At 36.4% G+C, this 19,036-nt stretch overlaps 4 protein-coding genes across 4 annotated transcripts in view; 2 read left to right on the top strand and 2 right to left on the bottom strand.

The window, feature by feature from the left end:
* LOC113664632 (H(+)/Cl(-) exchange transporter 7) overlaps window positions 1-8,995 on the bottom strand; it is a 15,252-nt gene extending 6,257 nt beyond the window's left edge. The window contains exons 1-11 of the mRNA XM_027180259.2: window positions 8,825-8,995; window positions 8,638-8,727; window positions 8,455-8,520; window positions 7,534-7,599; window positions 6,388-6,520; window positions 5,454-5,563; window positions 4,416-4,496; window positions 3,423-3,663; window positions 3,105-3,280; window positions 2,465-2,519; window positions 2,114-2,174 (exon numbers count right to left, since the gene is read on the bottom strand). Coding sequence (XP_027036060.2) covers window positions 2,114-2,174; window positions 2,465-2,519; window positions 3,105-3,280; window positions 3,423-3,663; window positions 4,416-4,496; window positions 5,454-5,563; window positions 6,388-6,520; window positions 7,534-7,599; window positions 8,455-8,520; window positions 8,638-8,727; window positions 8,825-8,902 — 1,157 coding nt within the window. The 5' untranslated portion in view covers window positions 8,903-8,995. The remainder of the gene's footprint in view (window positions 1-2,113; window positions 2,175-2,464; window positions 2,520-3,104; window positions 3,281-3,422; window positions 3,664-4,415; window positions 4,497-5,453; window positions 5,564-6,387; window positions 6,521-7,533; window positions 7,600-8,454; window positions 8,521-8,637; window positions 8,728-8,824) is intronic.
* LOC113664635 (large ribosomal subunit protein bL12m) lies at window positions 8,992-12,123 on the top strand. The gene is made up of 5 exons (XM_027180262.2): window positions 8,992-9,127; window positions 9,201-9,378; window positions 10,068-10,142; window positions 10,684-10,815; window positions 11,873-12,123. The coding sequence occupies exons 1-5, from the start codon at window positions 9,009-9,011 to the stop codon at window positions 11,990-11,992; spliced, it is 624 nt and encodes a 207-aa protein (XP_027036063.2). The 5' UTR covers window positions 8,992-9,008; the 3' UTR covers window positions 11,993-12,123.
* Window positions 12,124-12,931: 808 nt separating this feature from the next.
* LOC113664634 (HUWE1-associated protein modifying stress responses) lies at window positions 12,932-15,150 on the bottom strand. Its single transcript, XM_027180261.2, has 3 exons — window positions 14,815-15,150; window positions 14,624-14,707; window positions 12,932-13,606 (listed from the first exon to the last, which is right to left on the bottom strand). Exons 1-3 carry the CDS (start codon window positions 15,011-15,013, stop codon window positions 13,125-13,127), a joined length of 765 nt encoding a protein of 254 aa, XP_027036062.2. The 5' UTR covers window positions 15,014-15,150; the 3' UTR covers window positions 12,932-13,124.
* A 36-nt stretch (window positions 15,151-15,186) lies between these two features.
* LOC113664613 (uncharacterized) lies at window positions 15,187-17,509 on the top strand. The gene has a single exon (XM_027180237.2). The coding sequence runs from the start codon at window positions 15,329-15,331 to the stop codon at window positions 16,643-16,645; it is 1,317 nt and encodes a 438-aa protein (XP_027036038.2). The 5' UTR covers window positions 15,187-15,328; the 3' UTR covers window positions 16,646-17,509.
* The last annotated feature ends 1,527 nt before the right edge of the window (window positions 17,510-19,036 follow it).

Raw genomic sequence — 19,036 nt, forward strand, 5'->3', positions numbered from 1 at the left:
CGGCTTGTCCTGGTTTTGTTGGAAAGAAATAATAAGCAGTATTTCTACTGGCTCCTATATGGGATGCTGCTGGCCATGGCAGGTGACCTCAAGGATTTTTTTAAGGTTTTTCTGATACCCATTTATGCAGGTTAAGAAAAGCACTGCAAGAGAAAGTGTTTTATCTATGAACACAACCAATGAACCACTTAGGGCTCAAACTACAGCTTTCACAAAGCTCTTTGTACCTACAACAACCCTTCTGAAAAAAGGGGGTAAGTTTTTGTTCATGGAAACTGTCAGTGGTACTGTGTTGGTGGGTGATATACAAGATAATATGTTTGTCAACTGACTTGATACTGTAAACTGGCCTTCATAACAACTTCTGAAATCTGACATTTTGAATGTTTGCCCTTCATCATTCAAAGACCAAGGGTGAATGCTCAAAAAACATCACCATTAGAAACTTATAAAAACTCTTAGATTGACAGTAATACAGAAAGGCCAGTCAGTAAATCATCAAACAGGGAGAAATGCTTAACCCTTTAACTCCCATGAATGACCAACACAGAATTTCTCCTTACAATATCAATACAATATCAACCAGATAAGTGATGAGAATAAAGAAAAATATCAATTTGAGGATAATTAGTTGATCCAATACTAAATTATCCGAACTGACAATATATGAATTGTATGGTTGACAGTAAGGGGAATAACATGTGAAACCAGCACTTCTGAAACGCCTGGAACCCGATCAATTTGGGTGTATTCCAGGATCCTCCACTGCGCATGCATTGATAAACCTGATGCACAATTGGGCGCAAGCAACAGACGGAACGGGGAACACCGTGCGGATCTTTGCGTTGGACTATAGAAAAGCCTTCGATCTGATAGATCACAGCCTCTTGCTATCGAAACTCTCGACCTACAACATCAACCCTTACATCATTAATTGGATAATAGCCTTTCTTAAAGATAGGAAACAAAGGGTCAAACTTGCACATGATTGTCTCTCAGAGTGGGGATCGGTCCGAGCAGGAGTACCGCAGGGAACAAAATTGGGACCGTGGCTATTCTTGGTTATGATAAATGATTTGAAAGTACCATCAGCCAGTGATTGTATAAAATATGTAGATGACACGACAGTGTATGAAATCATAAGCAAGGGTGGTCCTAGCAATGCTCAGTCTATGATAAACGAAGTAGCTACCTGGTCAACACTTAACTCTTTTCAACTTCATCCGAAAAAATGTAATGAGCTAAGAGTTTCCTTCGTGCGCTCCCCTCCTGCCTACGATCTCATAGAAATTAATGGCTCTAAGGTTAGCGCCTTCAGTGTCGTGAAATTACTGGGTGTGTATTTTCAAGACAACCTCAAGTGGAACACTCACGTTACTGAGATGATTAAAAAGGCCGCTAAGCGCCTTTACTTTTTAACTCAGTTAAAGCGAGCTAAGGTACCATCACCAGAATTAGTGAATTTTTATGTTGCTTGCATTCAATCCGTCTTACTTTATGGATGTCAGGTCTACCATTATAGTCTCCCCGATTATTTGAGCTTAAGTTTAGAGCGGGTCCAAAAGAGAGCCTTGAAAATTATATACGGTTATGATAATCATTATAGAGAAGTGCTTCAGATGGCAGAGCTGAAAACCCTAAGGGATCGGAGGGAAGACCTTTGCCTAAAATTCTTTAACAACATCGTCTCCAATCCCTTGGATTGTTTGTACCACTTACTGCCTTTCGACAACCGAGATCAACTTAGGGAGTTACGACGACGCAGACCATTTAGAGTTTCCTTTAAAACAAATCGGTTCAGAGATACTTTCATTCCAGCAAGCGCAAGACATTTTAATTGACATCTATTACAATTGTATATGGGCCCATATGTAAATTAGTTCCCTTTTAGGTTTGATTTTATTGTATAGTTCTATTATATAATTTGTACACCTTTGTAATTCAGCTTCCAGCTGCTATTAAGGTATTATTAATAAACGTCTATCTATCTATCTATCTATCTAACAAATTTGATCTGGGAGTTAAAGGGTTAAACCAGTAACCCAAGCTTGCAATATTTTTTGTTACTCATGCAAAAAAAATGTTCACTAAAAAGGATAGTCAAACATTATACCTCATTCTGAATATACACAAACGGTGATTGATTGCATTGAAAAGTGTCCCAAGCAAGCCACCTAAGAAATGATTACAAATTGAAAACAATAAGCAAAGAAAGAAATTAAAATTATAGTTGTAATGACAATTGGGTGCATAATACTCAGGTTATCACTTTCAGTCTTTGAGTTTACATAAATTTCAAACTTATCGATTACAAGATTTTTTTGTAACCCCTTCTTGACACTTGCGAATCATTTTAACCCAATAAGAAGTAATTAAACCAAAATATATTTCACTTGTTAAAAATCTACAGTCAAGCTTCTTAGAAAGTGTGTGTGATTTTTTCATACAAAACAAAAATTCTCACCAACTATTGCCATTACACAAAACAAAGGTATCTCGTAGCTTGCATATGTTTGACCCTGGGCAACAAAAGTAGAACACTTTAGACTTTCAAATAGGCCTCCATGAAAGCATGAATGTATACTAATCAATTAAATGATCAACAGATCATAGAAATCTTTTACCCACTGGTAATTAATAATACAACCTTCTACTGGTGAACTTAATTTCACAGTTTCTCCTCACAACTCAACACAGAGTTCATACACCACTTCTAATTAAGATTCACTGGTAAAGGATCAAGGATTTCTCACTGGCCAAGTGCTCTGCATGGGAAGAAAACTTGTAGGGAAAGCTTGAGTTTGGCCAATGTTTGTGGGTCAAGTAGCATGCTGCAACATGTGCTCCTTTTAATTTTTCATAATCTTGCATTAAAGTGTGGTACAAACTTGTATAAAATATTACAAGTGCTTATTAATTGCCTGTGTGATTGTTACATCTTGGGATGTCATAACCTACATCTTTTAGAAATGATTGCTGGCCTCTGGGGACTAAAATTTTATTTTCACCCACCATTTTCTGATTTTCAGTCGCAAAATGGTAACTTTGAAAAATTTTTAATGAGCTCAAACCTACTTTTAATAAGTAGTACTGTGGAAACTTACCTCAAATGAACCAAAATTGATAAGTCCAGGGTTTGAGAGATCCATAGGGGTGCCATTATAAATAGATAACAAGACATTGAGAGTGAAAGTGGAAACCATGGATGAAAAAAACATTCTCCACGTCAGGCTCTGGTTCCAAAAGCTTGCTCCTTCTTCTAAACTAAAGAGAACCCCACCTAATCAAGGGAGAGGCCAGGACTGTTAATATTCAATAGATTTACAGATATCTTGTCATTGGGTCTAGATATTTTATATTCAATAGATTTACAGATATCTTGTCATAATTTGGGTCTGGATATTTTGTTTTATTTGACTTACCAACAGGTGCTCCAAAAGCTGCTGACACTCCTGCAGCAGCACCACCAGAAACAAAATCTCTTTTTTCATGATCTTCCCGAAAATACTGAAACATTTTGAAGTCTTTGTTGAAGGTTGTAGATCTTCCCTGTGAAACTCCTGCTGCGACTACAGCTCCAGAATGAATCATGGGACCTTCTTTACCACAGGCCAGGCCGCCTGCCACTGAAAATACAACACCAACTGTTTTGCAGAACAAGGTCTAGGAAGAGAAAGCATTTGTTAATTGAAAAAAAAAGCACATGGACAGGTAATCATAAGACACAGGGTACCCAATCAATGATAGGAACAGAGGACAACAAAGAATTAAGTTAAAGAATTAACAAATTTAAGCAATTAATGCACTCTATTTCAAAATTAATGACAACAATCCAAGAATATCTCTAATCTAATAATAATAAGTATTTTAAGCAAATGAAGATCATCGCAGTATATACTCAACTTAAGCAGTTGAGAAATAAGGCCTGAAAAAAATTCAGGCCTGAACGGGAATCGAACCCATGACCTCTGCGATACCGGTGCAGCGCTCTAACCAACTGAGCTATCAAGCCAGCTGGGAGCTGGTCAATTGTGAGTTCGTTATATACCCGTAGATGGAGAAGGTGTGATAGGCCTTTTTCAGGCCTTATTTCTCAACTGCTTAAGTTGAGTATATACTGCGATGATCTTCATTTGCTTAAAATGTATTTTCCGCAGTACAAATATATGACTTTCATGTATTCTTATCAATAATAAGTATATTAATAATATTATAATAATCATTATTGATGATACACGATCATAGCAGACTAAGCAAGCTAAGAGTCTAGAAGAATGCTGTAAAAGTCTGGAGCCTTGTCCAACTGAAAATTCTTCACTTTCAAATTACATGTATTGATTGACAGTACGAGAAAAAAAAGTTCTCTGACAAAAGAAGTAACACCAAAAGATCTTGAAATGATCACAATTCTTTACCTTTATTCTCACAACATGTGGTACCAACACCCCATTGAGGTAACATTTGATTTGTGGAATACCACTCCCTGCTGCCACAGGCTGAAAAAAGTATTTGTAATATCATAATCATATTTTTTTTGTGAACAGAGAGGATACATTTATTTGAATTATTAATAAAAAATGTAATTTTAAATGACTGATACATAATATGCCAGGAAACCAAGCAATAAGAAAATAACCATCGTTTAACAAAAAAATATCTCTCCTGAAAACATTCATTTAATGGCTGTTTCATTAATTTTTCACAACATAACTTCTATTCCAAAAGACCCCTGGTCAGTCTCTTGATTATCACTTCACAGTAATACCCCATTCACACCAGCAAAACATGTTTTGTTAAACTGGTTTTCATTGAATGAAAATTATAAACAGAGAACTGAAAAACTTGATTTTCCATTGGATTCAAGTACTAGCTAACTTGCATTTCCAATGTGCTACATTCAAGTCAAAAATATTCGGTTAAATAGTTTCTATGAAGAAAAAAAAAATTAAACTGTGTTTAACAAAACAACTTTTAAACATGTTTAAGCTTTGGTGTGAATGGGGCATAAGAGATCATATTTATGTAATATCATCAATGTTTTAACCCTTTAACTCTCAGATCAAATTTGTAATTTTCCTTACTGGCAACCATACAATTCTTATAGTGTTAGTTCAGAGAATTTAGTATTGGATCAACTAATTATCCCCAAATTGATACTTTTCTTTATTCTCATCACTTAATATCTAGTTGATATTGTATTGATATTGTAAGGAGAAATTCTGTGTTGGTCACTCATGGGATTTAAAGGGTTAACTCAATAAAAATCTAAAAAACCTCCATGACAGGACGGAAAATGCGTGCACTGTAAGTACCTCCCGTTGTCCCCATACAAACCCTTAGAAAAGTTTTCTAAGGCTTTGTATGGGACAAAGGGAGGTACTTACAGTGCACGAATTTTCCGTCCTGTCATGGTAATATGATACTGCAAAATATCAGAAGATTTTAGCAATTACCTCTCCATAAACAACCAAGCAAGCTGCAATGCAAACCATAAAAGCATCTAGTACAACCCATAATGAGTAAGGAATGGACATACAATTTCCGCTGGTGCATTGGCTAATATCTACCATAAAGTCAAGAATTGTTTAACACAGTTAAAATGGTAACATCTTGTGAACAGCAAAATTCAATAACAATCTAAAACTCCTTGAAAAATTTGAAAGTGACATATTACATAGTACGATTTTAATAATAGTCAGATTGCCAATGCTAACAACTTTTTCTGTCATAAAAAAAAAGGAATTACCACCAGTAACTGTCTAACTTTTTGTTATTCATTTCCATTTAAATCCACTTTTTTGGGGTGACTTTGGGTTTGTTTGTTTGAATATTTTGTTTGCTTTCAAAAAATAAATAGAGATCATTCCATGGAAAATGTTCATGAACAATTTTTTTTCAAGAGTTATGATATATAAAAAAACAAACGAGTGAGTGCAGTAAATGAGTGAGTTTTTTAATGCATTGCAACAAGTGAATAAAAATCATTCAAGCACTTTCCATGGTATAATGTTTTTATTTTGTACCTAGTGCTAAGATTATTATACACTACCTACTGACTGACACATTTCAAAGATTGGAAGCCATTTATTGCCTTCCCCTGTAAAGTATTTAATTGCTCTTGTTTCTGATTGGACAAACAATGTATTTTTACAGTCGTTTGTTCATTATATATGAAACAAAATATATTATAACATGTAAGTTGAAAGATTTTGCAAGCTTACAACTCACTAACTAGTTTTTTGTGTCAAGAAACCTGTCCAATAACTGGTAGATTTTGATTAAAATGTTTTCAGTTTCTGGCCAACCTTTCATAAGACAGATAATTTTATAAAAATAACAAGCAAAACTAAAACAAACCCATTTGATGCATGTAATAAAAAAGGATACAGTCTTTAATTACATTATATTTAAACCCTGCCAACATTATTATCAACACATCTATAGCGAAAGCAATAACTGCAGTGACAAATCCAATGATAAACATAACGACCCATCTGTTAATGTTAACTCGAAGGCGTTCCTGAAGAAAAAAATTTGATATTCCTTGTGACAAAATAATAGAAGAAAAATTTTTTAATATATTAACTAAAAATACAAAACAAATTTCTTGTAGACAACAGTAAACAATGCTAGATATTTGTGAAGCTGTTACACAAAATATTAGAGATAGTGAGAGACTTCATAATAGGCAAACATAAATATGTGAAGAAAATTAAAACAGTTTGATATAGAATCAATAGCAATTGAGCCAAAAGAAATTAAAAAAAAAATTTTTTTTTTGAACATTAATTTACATAAATTTTATCTATTTTTCTTTATCAATTCAAACAACTTAACCCTTTCAATCCCAAGATCTCCTTATTAATTCTCCCTACTGTCTCCCATATAGTTTTTTTTAAAATAATGTGAGCTTGCATAATTTGGTATTGGATCAAGGAACAATCCCCTTACTGTTTTTTTTTCCTTCATTTTCGTCACTTGTCTGCTTGATATTGTACTGAATTTTTTTAAGTCTAAAGTCTGTCTTGGTCACTTATGGGAGTTTAAGGGTTAAGACGTCAAGAATGAAAACCGTTAGTTAGCCAGGATAGTATATTTGTACTCTAAAGAATACAGTATCCAGCCTTGATCCCTTTGGACATCAGAGTATAACTTAAAGTTATAAAGGGGTAGGTTTCTAAAGAAACTGTGGTGTTGCGTCGGTGGGAGAGTATAGCAGGTAATTTAGAGTTAACAACTGAGTTGAAAATGTAAATTAGCCACTGTAAAGGGTAAAAAAGCTGACATTTCGAGCGTTAGCCCTTTGTCAGAGCGATCATTCTGATGAAGTGCTAACACTTGAAATGTCAGCTTTTTTACCCTTTGCAGTGGCTAATTTATGTTTTCAATTCAGTTGTAAACACCAAATTACCTGAATAACTTAATGTTAGCCTTTGACATATCTTGCGACAAAAGTGGTCAAGTGATTAATGAACGACTCCTTGAGACACATCCTATCATTCAAGATGTAGTAACTGCTACCTCTTTACTTACCTCTGAGGTATAGGACTTCTGCTCTCTGAAGTAAAGTGAATTTTCAGGAGTATCATAGTCCAAGCTCTGTTAAAAACCAAACAGTTTGATAGTTATGAATTTTGTTTTGCAGATAAAGGGTTGAAGGGTGGCTAGGTTAGGGGAGGATGAAACATAAAACAACAAACAGCCCAATAACTAGAAAGAGAGAGAGAAAAAATGCTTGCCAATCCATGGAAACAGATACACCAGGAGATTCAATAAATGCCAGTTACTGGCAGCCCACTGCCACTACTAGGACCTCTTACTATTATGTCTGTTAAATGTGAATTATTCCTAAAGTTATGAACTGGCCTAAATGTCTGCCTAATGTCTGTTCAATGTGAATTATTCCTTAAGTTATGAACCAGCCTAAACATGATTTGCCCCCTAAAATATAGGTGACCTCTGAATTTTTCCTTTCATTTCATGAAAACCTCACTGGAGAAAATTTTCCCAAAACTTCAAATGGTTCAAAAGACTTTTGGTGAATCTTATTCACTGATGTTGTAATTCAAGTTATTGTGAACAAGTTCAAGGTGAGCTGAACAGAGGATTTATTACCATTACGTTCAGAAGTTAACATCTGTCTTTTACATGACAAGATATACATAAACATCTGATGCTGCACATGTGACCATGCATCAAACAAAAAAGTGCAAATAGTAACCCCCAGTTGGTTTCATAAATTTACTCTCCCATAATGGTAAGATCTGCGGTATTTGAATTGCCTGCCATTTCATAAAAATTTGCATTCGTCAGTGTCCTTTAAAAAATGAGATGTCCTGAATACAATTATTATAGTTACCGTTTCTATATAATGAGGTATAGGGGTTCAATTACCCAAATGATCATGTGAGGTTACATCACTTGATCGCCCAGTTCATAATAATAACTACATACCTCGTACTTTGAAGATATTTTCTGAAGACTTCCTGGTTCTGCCGCGACACCATTTTTGGATAAACTCTGAAAGAGAAATAAGCTGACTATTCAAATAAACGTTGATAAGATTGTCGCTATAAAAACAGTAACAACGAGGTATACAATAATCGTACTGCGAGTTAGTTCTGATGAATGCCTCACCTCTCTAATCTCTCTCACTTCTCTGTACGAACTGTTGGGTTCTTCTGTGACATATCTTCGACGAGGAAGACTTGAACTTTGAATAAACGGCTACAGAATAGCAATGGTCTGTGGTTAAAACCTGAGTTTGGCAAATTGCGCATGAATATGCGTCACTTAATGTCTGAGAGTAGCGAGAAAAACTTACATCGTCCTGGGTAACGATCAGTGGGGTATTTTCGGCGTTCATTGTGCTCACGTTTTTCATTCGCTGTGACCTCTGCATGAGTGTAAAAGTGTTATTTCCCCCTGATTATCAGGTGTTCCACAGCTGACCAAGTATTCCATAAGAACTTGCAGTTTACAAATGGGGCCCAGTGCTTTTCTGACTCATGCTACTTCCCATGATCCACTCCTGGATTTACAACATGGCGGCCAGAGTCACTATCGAGGCATTTAGACTGCTTACATCATCCAGAGCGTGTACTTATCGATTTTATGGCAGTCTCAGGTACGATCTCAAGCTGGAGCGTTCAAATTAATGCAAAAGAGTTTCATGACGTAATTGACATTTGTTTTTCTAGTTGCACGTGGTGTGTGTCCCTCCAAAGATGGCGGTTCTGTACGCGATATAATTCAACCTTAGCAGCTCCCTCGCCCGATGAATCGCCTAAGGAATATTCTGAAAAGATCACAAATATTGTGGATGAAATATCAAAACTTACACTCATAGAAGTTGCTGATTTGAATGAGCTGCTAAAGGTAAATCCCTTTTCTAACAATTTTTAAATTGAATTTTTAGGGATGTTTGTAATTAATTTTGATTCTTATTAAAATAATTTTCGGCGATTGCTTAGAAATACAGATTTTCGTAGATTTCCATTGATAGTTTCCTATCGTTATTGTTGTAAGTGTAAAAAATGATAAAAATCTTTTATTGGTACCCTTTAATTAAACTGGCTCGAGACTCGAGCTCTTTTGGAGATTTTTTGCTTACGACAAAGGTATGGTTTATCTCAAAATGAAAAAATTAAAATAAGAGGCTGACTGTCTTCGTCTATGAGATAATCAAAGTTACATCACTTGTGAATCTCTGGCGATTAGTAAATTTTGCCATCATTTTGGAGTTTAAGTTTCATTTAAAAAATAGTTAATTTATTTGATTTGTTTACCCTCCACAAAATCAACAGCATAAAGTTCAAGCAAATAGATTAAAGGGTAAACATTCAAATAGAACTTAAAAAGGTTATTATATACCCAGGCAACTGGCTAGCCTGTGTAGTAATCCTCTCTGTTTCATTTCATCCAAGCAGGATAAGCTCCAGTGGAGCAGGAGGGTTTTGTGGGAATGGGATGTGCTTGGGCTAAAATGAAACATTAAACACTGCTATGCAGGCTACTGACCTTTGGGGGACAAATCAGTTGAAGTTCACTTTTATTTGGTCTTTCAGAAAACACTCAAAATAGAGGGTGCTCCAATGATGCCAATGATGGGAGCTATGCCTGTTGCAGCTGCACCAGCCCAGGTGACTTGCCAAATCACATATGTCATTGTAATCTTAAATTATTGGGTAAACATTTCTGATTGAATCGGGGTTCTCTGGCTAAAAAAACCTTACCTCAGGGGTTTCCCACATTGGAAGAAACCATTTTTATCCACAGAACTCTTAAGAATTGAAATACAGTATATTGTGTTTTGTATACTAAGTAATGTTATCCCTATTTTAATAAGTTTCATATTGTAATTATTTTCACATGAACCCACAAGCTTTGAGCTTTAAATCCTATCATGTTTAAATAAAGGATACATTATTACTTTAGTTTTTTTACTGGGGCTTAGCTCTTCAATTCCCATCAGTGACCAAGATAGAATTTCTCTCTACAATTTTGATGCAATATCAAGCTGAAAAGTGATGAGAATAAAGAAAAATATCAATCAGGGGATTATTAGTGGATCCAATACTAAATTCTCCAAACTAACATCATAAGATTTGTAAAGCAGCCTCTAAGGAAAATTATCAATAAGCTCTTAGTAGTGAAAGAGTTAAAACAATTTTCATTTGTTAGGAGGTAGATGCTGAACCGGAGAGACCTCCTCCAACAGAGTTCATCGTCAGGTTAACTCAGTTTGATGCTGCAAACAAAGTCAAGTTAATAAAGGAAATCAAGAATCTTGTACCAGGGCTTAACTTAGTTCAGGTGAATGGAAAGTCTCCATTATCAGTTACTTAAATATAAACACATGATTATAGATGGTAAGAGTAATATATAGATTTAGCCAAGCCTAAAAGTGGAGCTGGCATTTTTTTTTTCCTGCACGTCTCAAGGGCACAATGCCTTGTTCCGGCCAGGACTAGAATCCAGGTCGTCCGACTTGGAGCCCTAGCTCTGACCACTGGACTACTGAACAAAGCCATGGCATTGGCATGCCTGCGGTACAGTTGACCAGGCATGTTAAAAGTAGCACCTAGTACAGTCGTATGGTCATACAGTCGTACAGTCGTATGGTTGTACATCCAAATTTTTTTGGCTTGATGGGTTACTACTATTTTGTATAATTATGGGGCTACACTCTGCCAGCTCCACTATAACTTATGCCTAAAGAAATGGTAACTAATGGCAGTGTTTTCATGAAGCAGGTTGTCTTGCTCAACATTCCTGAGGGTGTTTTGTTCACAGACTCAGTAAAGCAATCTAAAAACAATGGACGAAAAAAGTGAACCAATCTGATGTATGGTTAAAATTTCAATAAAATTAAACCTTTCCTTTAGTCTTGACATGTACTCAAGAATTAAACAGTGCTGAGGCAACAAATGTTTTGGTATGAAAACATTTTTCAAGGTTGTTATCAGGCCTAAACTTGAGAGTGACATGTTTTGAATTGTTTTCGAGACAGTTAAAAATTTGTTGGTTTGATGTATGCCAAACTCCTTCAAAATGACATTTTGAAGTTATTGAAATTTTTGAGCATACAATATCACTCACTTGTCCCTGAGTTCACTCATAGATTTTTTGAAGATATTGCATAGTTCAAACCATAGAAACAAAGCTGTTTAGTGCAATTACTTGAATGACTAAATAAATATTACTTGGAGCTTGTTGTGACAACTTACAACCAACCCTTTACAGGTTTCCAGATTTAACCTTTGGTTGTCTCTATGAGTTAATTTTAAGGGTCCTGGGAAACATCTCTACAATGATTACTTCATACTCTTGCAGAATTTGGTGTAATTTTTATCATCCTTTTTTTTTTTAGGCCAAAAAATTTATTGATGAGCTACCAACAAATGTGAAAGAAAATGTGAGCAAAGAAGAAGCTGAAGAAGTAAAAAAGGCTTTGGAAGCTGCAGGAGGAACAGTGGAAATAGATTTTTGAAGCATTGTACAATTGGCCTGATTTGTTATTAAAATTCACTTTTCAGTAGAATTAACATTGCCCATTGCTCTCTCTCTCCCAACTGTTATGCTGATGTTGAAGCCAAAATAAAATATTATTAAAAGTATAAACATATTGCCATCACCTGCAACACAGCTCTTCTGTTTGTAGTTTTCCTCCCACAAATAAACATTCTAAAGAATCAAGATGGTACACCTTAAGACCACAGAAGGGCTGTGTACAAAAGCACAACACTTTTTGTTTTAGTATGTGAAAAACTTTACAGCTGTACATCTAAAAGCCAATTGTTACCCATATCATGGGATAGCAGTTAAATCTGAGGACAATGGGATGATGACCTGCACATCGTAGCGCAACACTGTTAAGCCTTCAAGCTTTGCACTGAAGGTAAAGCTGTGCACTTTTCAGCTTGAAGCTTTGTTATTTGGATAAAATTTTTTTTTCATGCTTTTAAATAGGGGAGCAAGTAAATAGAAGATGGACTGCTGATCCTCACTTCCATTGATTTGTCTTGTTTGGACAGTAAAATCATCAATTGTTATTTGTCGTGTTTCAAAGGTTAAATAAAATCATTTTTTACCTTACAGCTTCCTTCCTTTTCAGTTACTGCTACTATTGAAATACACAAGGTTTCAATTAGAGCTTGCAACCAGCAAAATTGCCTTTTACATGAAACTAAATTGCCTACTATTTTCTTTCAAATTAACAACATGAGACTAAAGATTGAACTTCCATTAACCTCCAACTTTGTGGTTTTTGCTGTCTACTTCAAAACTTATTGAAACAGATGTATCTAAGAGAGAAGCTTGAACTTAAACAAGTTATTTGTCCCAATAAGTAGTTGTGACTCATTGGGTATGGGTATGAGCTTCTGTCTCAGAATGCTTGTTTTAGAAGAAAGACTGCTGTGATAACAGGTTTATAGTATTTCAACACACTATTTACTATAATCATTTTCATCATACACAGCACAACTCAGTTAATCTTGGTAACTTTACCAAAATCTTTACAAAACTGAAACTTCAATCTCCCAGTAACATAGTAGCTTGTTTTCATCTTGTACTGTTATTTTGGAAAAATTTATGGACAAATAATGTTTATGGCAATCTCTTTAGTAGTAGCGGTTTCGTTTGTGTGAAGGCGACTCCATAACAATGTCTGTTGAACATGCTGATCGTTTTCTTCCTTCCCTAACTTCAGTATCGCCAAAGTTTGTGTCAGAGTGGCTTCTGCGGCGAGGACTATGATAAGAATTCAGGCCCCCACCAGCAGAGAGGTAAGCAGCTGTATTAAGTTCAGGTCGAACGGTAAAGGTATCTAGAGGTGTCCCATAGTACTGTGCATCTGTGTCTAAAATATCAGAGTCCATTCCAGATGGCAGAACCATTGAATTTGATCCTAACGTTGTACTTGAAGTGTGCCTTGCCTCATGATTCCGTCTTGGAGGTGAACGGCCAGCCAAATATGACAACAACTCCTCACGAAGAATAATTCTCTTTTTCTTCTTAGCCCAAGAAAGGACATCTTTACTGCGCTTTTGATATCCAGACTGGAAGCCCAAGTCCAAGCCGCGCTTATAAGCATCAGCACCATCTGAAAAAGAAATATCAATTACACTTTTTATTACATTGTAACCTCCACAGAGGCACTCAAATATTTGCTGAAATGACTAACTTTCAGTTACTGACTACTTTTTTCTGACCAAGCTTCTCAAATTTGTTCACTACTAGGTAAAAAAGTATCACACACTTTCTTTTTTGTTACTTGCGATGGAAATTGATATTTCCAGTTATTTTTTTAATCTGAATTCCTCACTATTAAAAAATTAACCAATTCTCAATAAGGAAAAAACATTTTTGACAAATTAAATATTTCTTTATACCCTATCAACCATAATTAAAAATCGCAATGCTCATTCAAAAACATTTTCTGAAACAGAGATACTGTTCGCAACAAATAATTAGTGGAATGCTGCATGAAAACCTTTCACATCTAATGATCCTTAGGAAGAAAAGGAACGCTGTCATTTCCGATTGCATCGTCGCTTGACACAGCCATAAGACCGTTTCAATTGGTTTTCGACGTAGCATATAATTAGACGATTATTCATTCTCAAAGTCGTTTTCAAGAAGGATTACAATAATATCTGGAAATGCAATACTCTCAATATAAACAAAATTGACCAACTTTGCCAGATCTTCTTAAAACAAACCGGCCATAATTTCCATGCTATTTCTAAGCAATTCAAAACACATCTACTTTTCCTACCGTGAACCATAGCAAAAGAAAGTCAGATAAGAAATTACGACATTTATTGCCGCACAAAGTCCAAATATCTAACGAATTCTCGTTGTATCCACTAAAACAATCAAATTTCAAAGCTTTCCAAACACTTATTCGCGCAAGATTTCTTAGAAGTAGCGGAGACAAACAATGAAGACCGTAAGTCCTTAAAAATATACTCTCACTGCAATTCTAATTAACTTCAATTCTTGAAGGGGATCCGATGCAACTTTTGATAAATTGCGTAGCGGTAAAACCCAACTCTTGCGCTTCAAAATTGCGATTCTGTTTCAAAGCGTACGCACCAAATAGTCCTGTATAAAATACCTTTATAAAGAAGCGTTATAGTATTTGCAGTGTCTTGGAAAGGGCTCCATAAACGATCATAAGTTTGGCTCCGATTCTGTCGCTCTGCCATAGAGAGAACAATACAAGCAACATGTTAGATTTCGTCGTCGCCATAACCTGGATCTTAAGGGACTACACAACTCAAACGAATTTACCCCCAAAAGCCTAACCTTTATAAAGCTGGGCACAAGCCGTTGCTGCGTTCTGAAACAGATTCCTCAAACGCTGCAAGGCTTGTTCTTTTTCAATTGCTGATATGTCGTCGACATCGGGTTGGGACTCGAGCTGCTCAATGCATTGTTTCTCCCAGTTTGTGAAGCCCCGGGACTCATTTCCTCCATCAAAGTCTTCTCTGTCTCTACCTTCCATTATTTAAAATAACAATATCGCTTTCAGATCTAAAAAAATCGACCAAAACGCACGAAAAACGTTACAATTCTAATCTCCACGTTCGTTTGGCCACCGCCATGTTTTCATCCAATGACGACTCTTAATAAGGAGTGGTCACAAAGCCATGAAATTTCTCGTTGAAAATGCGCAGATCATGCGCGCACGCGTTGTCAAACACTAAGGAAGTGCAATGGTGGTAGTAATCGACTCGACAAAGTCGCTAAAGATCAGCTGAATTTTGCCTCCACAAAAACTGACTAGCGAGGCGCAGATTCATCGCTTCTGCATAGGAAAATGTCGACTATGAGGTATTTAATAAATAGACTTTCCAAGGGAGCGATCTGTTGTATGCAAAGAAACATACCTTGTAAGTCTCCTGCTTTCGTAAGATCTGGAAATATCGTGTTCCGTGGAACCAGCACAGAATCCGGAGGGAAATCTTCTCCTCACTCCACCCTCGCGATCTCTACAGCGTCCATGGATGGTGAAGCTGTGAAAATCAGATGGAAAGATGGAAGCATCGCAAAATTCCACCACATCTGGTTGAGGGATCATTGTCAGTGTGAACAATGTTACAACTCCGCTACTTTTCAGAAAGAATTTAACATCGTAGATGTACCCCTCGATATTAAACCAACAAACGTTTCCATTCCTGGAGAGAACTATTTAAGCGTTCAGTGGCCAGACAGCCATGAAACATGCTTTAATGCAGCATGGCTTAGACAACACTCCTACCACACAGAACAAAGTACATCAGGGTTGAAGAAACCAGACCAGATAGATCAACTGTTTTTGTGGAATAAAGACACTATTGAAACAAACGTTCCCAACCCTTTTAATTTTACCAAAGTTGTCTCGAGTGATGACCAGCTTTTCACACTGTCTCAAAGCATCATAAAATATGGGTTTGCATTTGTAGAAAACACACCAACTAAAGTTGACGCTGTTGAAGAAATATCCAAGAAGTTGAGTGGCCATGCTATGGAAACACACTATGGAAAATTTTGGGAATTTTCTAATGAGGTTCTGGAGCATGCTGACACTGCTTACACAGCAAGTTACCTCCGAGGGCACACAGACAACACATACTTCTCCAATCCAGCTGGGCTTCAGATGCTGCATTGTGTGGGACATCAGGGAACAGGGGGAATGAACTCATTAGTAGATGGATTCTTTGTGGCAGAGAAGCTGAAGAAAGATGACAGGGTTTCCTTTGATTTTCTAACCTCAACAACCATTCCTTTCCAATACAAGTCTGAGGAACTTCACTTGAAAGCCAAGGGACCAATCATAGAGCTTGACCCTTTCAATGGAACAATCTCTAGGATAAGATTCAACAACTACGACATGCAAACTCTGGACCGTTTGAATTATGAGGACGTTGCTCAATTTTACAAAGCTTTGAAAGCATTCACTGCACTTACCTGTGACCCTGAAAACCAGTTGTGGTTCAAACTCGTCCCAGGTTTGTTACTCATCATGGGTAACTGGAGAGTGCTTCATGGCAGGTCGTCATTTACTGGAAAGAGATCCATGCAAGGCTGTTATGTCAATGGTGATGACTTTTTTGGAAAGTACAGAGCTAGAGCTCTTGCTTTGAACAAAAATTGATTATGGCAATGATGGGTAAACAAAATGTTGGCTTTAAGTAATTTCTAGGCTGGAATATGGAAAGAGCTTAGAAAAAATAGTTTGAAAAATTTCCTTTGAACAGGATTGCTGATCTAAAATATTGTCTTCAAAAGTCATGTTAGTTGAACTCTTAAAAATTTCCTTTGAACAGGGTTGCTGATCTAAAATATTGTATCCAAAAGTCATGTTAGTTGAACTCTTAAAAGGCAGATACAAATTGTTCTCATTGGTTTTTAAATAATCTACTGATAGGATTAACCAGTGGAAAACTTTTTCACCAGAGAAGTGAGTTTTAATGTATACGTACAGGTAACTGTTTTAAAATTTCTATTAATTTGAAGCAGCTGATGAGACTAATTCCTGTGTCAAGAGGTTAATTTCCAACAATTGTTGGTATATTGACAGAAGTAAACTAATCTTTTGGTTTCTGTGTTGTATATATTTAAAAAAATTATTCACCTCAGTCTTGGTGTGATATTTGCCTTGCTGCTTTGCAGCTCAGTAAGTATCCACCATTATTCACCTTCACTTTAGCAAATAATTGTTAATGACCTATTGATGATGAGTAGCACAGTCACATAGCCATTTGCTGTAACATAGTTCAAAAATAACTATTTTTTTATTTTTTCACTTTTTATCACTTTTTGACTTTAATTTTGATCAAAATGTACATTGTAATCAATATCTGTAAATATTTTTATTATTTTGCATTAATAACACTAATTTTGGTATTACCCACAATCCCTTGTGGGCGTGGCACATTTTTGGTTTTTCATAAAATCTTAAGAAAATCAATTTAAAAATGGAAAAAAAGAGGTTTTGTAATCATTAGTTCACATTGAAGCAATGATTTCCTCATTTTCTTTTAAAGGGAGTTTGTAAATAGACTTTCGTCCTCTCTTTCTGACTGGTAGGTCACCGCAAATGTGACGGACAGTAGCAGCATGTACAAACGCTTTCCGTTTTTCGTCAATTGTGAAGGTCATGTCATGAATGTTCTCCCTTATTGTAAAAGTGCCCCTTAAGAACTCTGTCTCCTCTGTAATAATGACACTGATAGTCATCTGTGACATTACTGTCAAGTTCTTCAACTCCATCAGAAGTGACCTGAAGGAGATAGAAGTCGTAGACAGGATCATCTTCAGCGGCTATCGCAACTGTACTTCCCTTGCTGGGCAGGTCAGCTATGTAGGAAGCAGTATCATGGTCTAAAATTGGTGCTTCAGTTGCCTGTCGAGTGGTTGCCACATCACCCTCTCTGGTTAGCTCCACCAGCTTCCATTCATCAAGCCATGCCTTGTTAGTGCAATTCTCCTCATCATTCACAATGCAACTGATGCAGTAACATGAGCAAATCATACTGCCTGTTGCTTTTGTCATAAACTACTAACGGCTTTTGACAATGCTTTGGACAATTTCCGCCTTCTTTCGGGGTGTGGAAGGGAGTGTCTTCTTGACTTTATCTATAGCACGTTCTTTCGACGTCCGGTTTGCGAAACCTGGAGAATCCACGCTATTATTAAATTCTTGTGCTTCTGTTCGCTTCTTTTCACGGTATATTCTAACTCTTTCTCTTGTTTGCTGCCTTGTCTTTTCTCTTTTTTTCTTGTGCTGCGATACGGGATGCTTTTCTGTGCTCCGTTGCTTTTTGTTGGCGTTTGTTTTTTTCTGCAATGCTTCGTGTGTGCGGCCGAATTGATTTCTCGGTTTGCAATTTCTTTCGCCGTTCTTTAACTTGAGCAATCTTTTTTACCTTGTTTTGTTGATAATAGGCCTTGTCCCTTTCTCTTTTTGCCGCTGCTTTTCTTTCTTGCGCCGCCTTCTTTCGCGAAATACCTGAATTTAGATTGGACTCTTTTGTTTCCATCTGCTGCGGTTGAATTCCCTCAGTGATGAAAATCGCGTAAAACATTTCACTGTCATGCAATAATCTGCCCCTGCAAACTCTGTATGGAATCCCATGTTATTGTCTGTGTAAACAAAGCATGTGCTTTCAAAGAGAAGCTGCCAAGGAGCGGATTTCGTGAAAGTTTTGGTGGTGTTTTTCGCCATATTCCTTCGTCACTTTCCTTCGTTACGGTTCATGAACACGGAAACAATGGCGAAAATTGTTTCTGCCTCGACCAAACGTAAATTTCTAGCGTTAGATCTAACGAAATGGGTTGAAACGTTCTGTAAATTTAGCTTAATACAAGCCCATTCCAGGAGAGGTGAGCTTGTTTACTCAACTTAACAAGAATCGCGTCTGACAACGGATCTACTGGTGGATATGTGATGGAATTAAGCTCAATATGACCGTTACGAAATGTTTCTGCGTGTTTTATTTTGATCTGGAAAACATTCTACTCGACGATTCAACTTCAGCGTTGG

Source organism: Pocillopora damicornis, chromosome 10 (genome assembly GCF_964200805.1).
Source record: "Pocillopora damicornis chromosome 10, jaPocDami1.2, whole genome shotgun sequence".
Lineage (NCBI taxonomy): Eukaryota > Metazoa > Cnidaria > Anthozoa > Scleractinia > Pocilloporidae > Pocillopora > Pocillopora damicornis.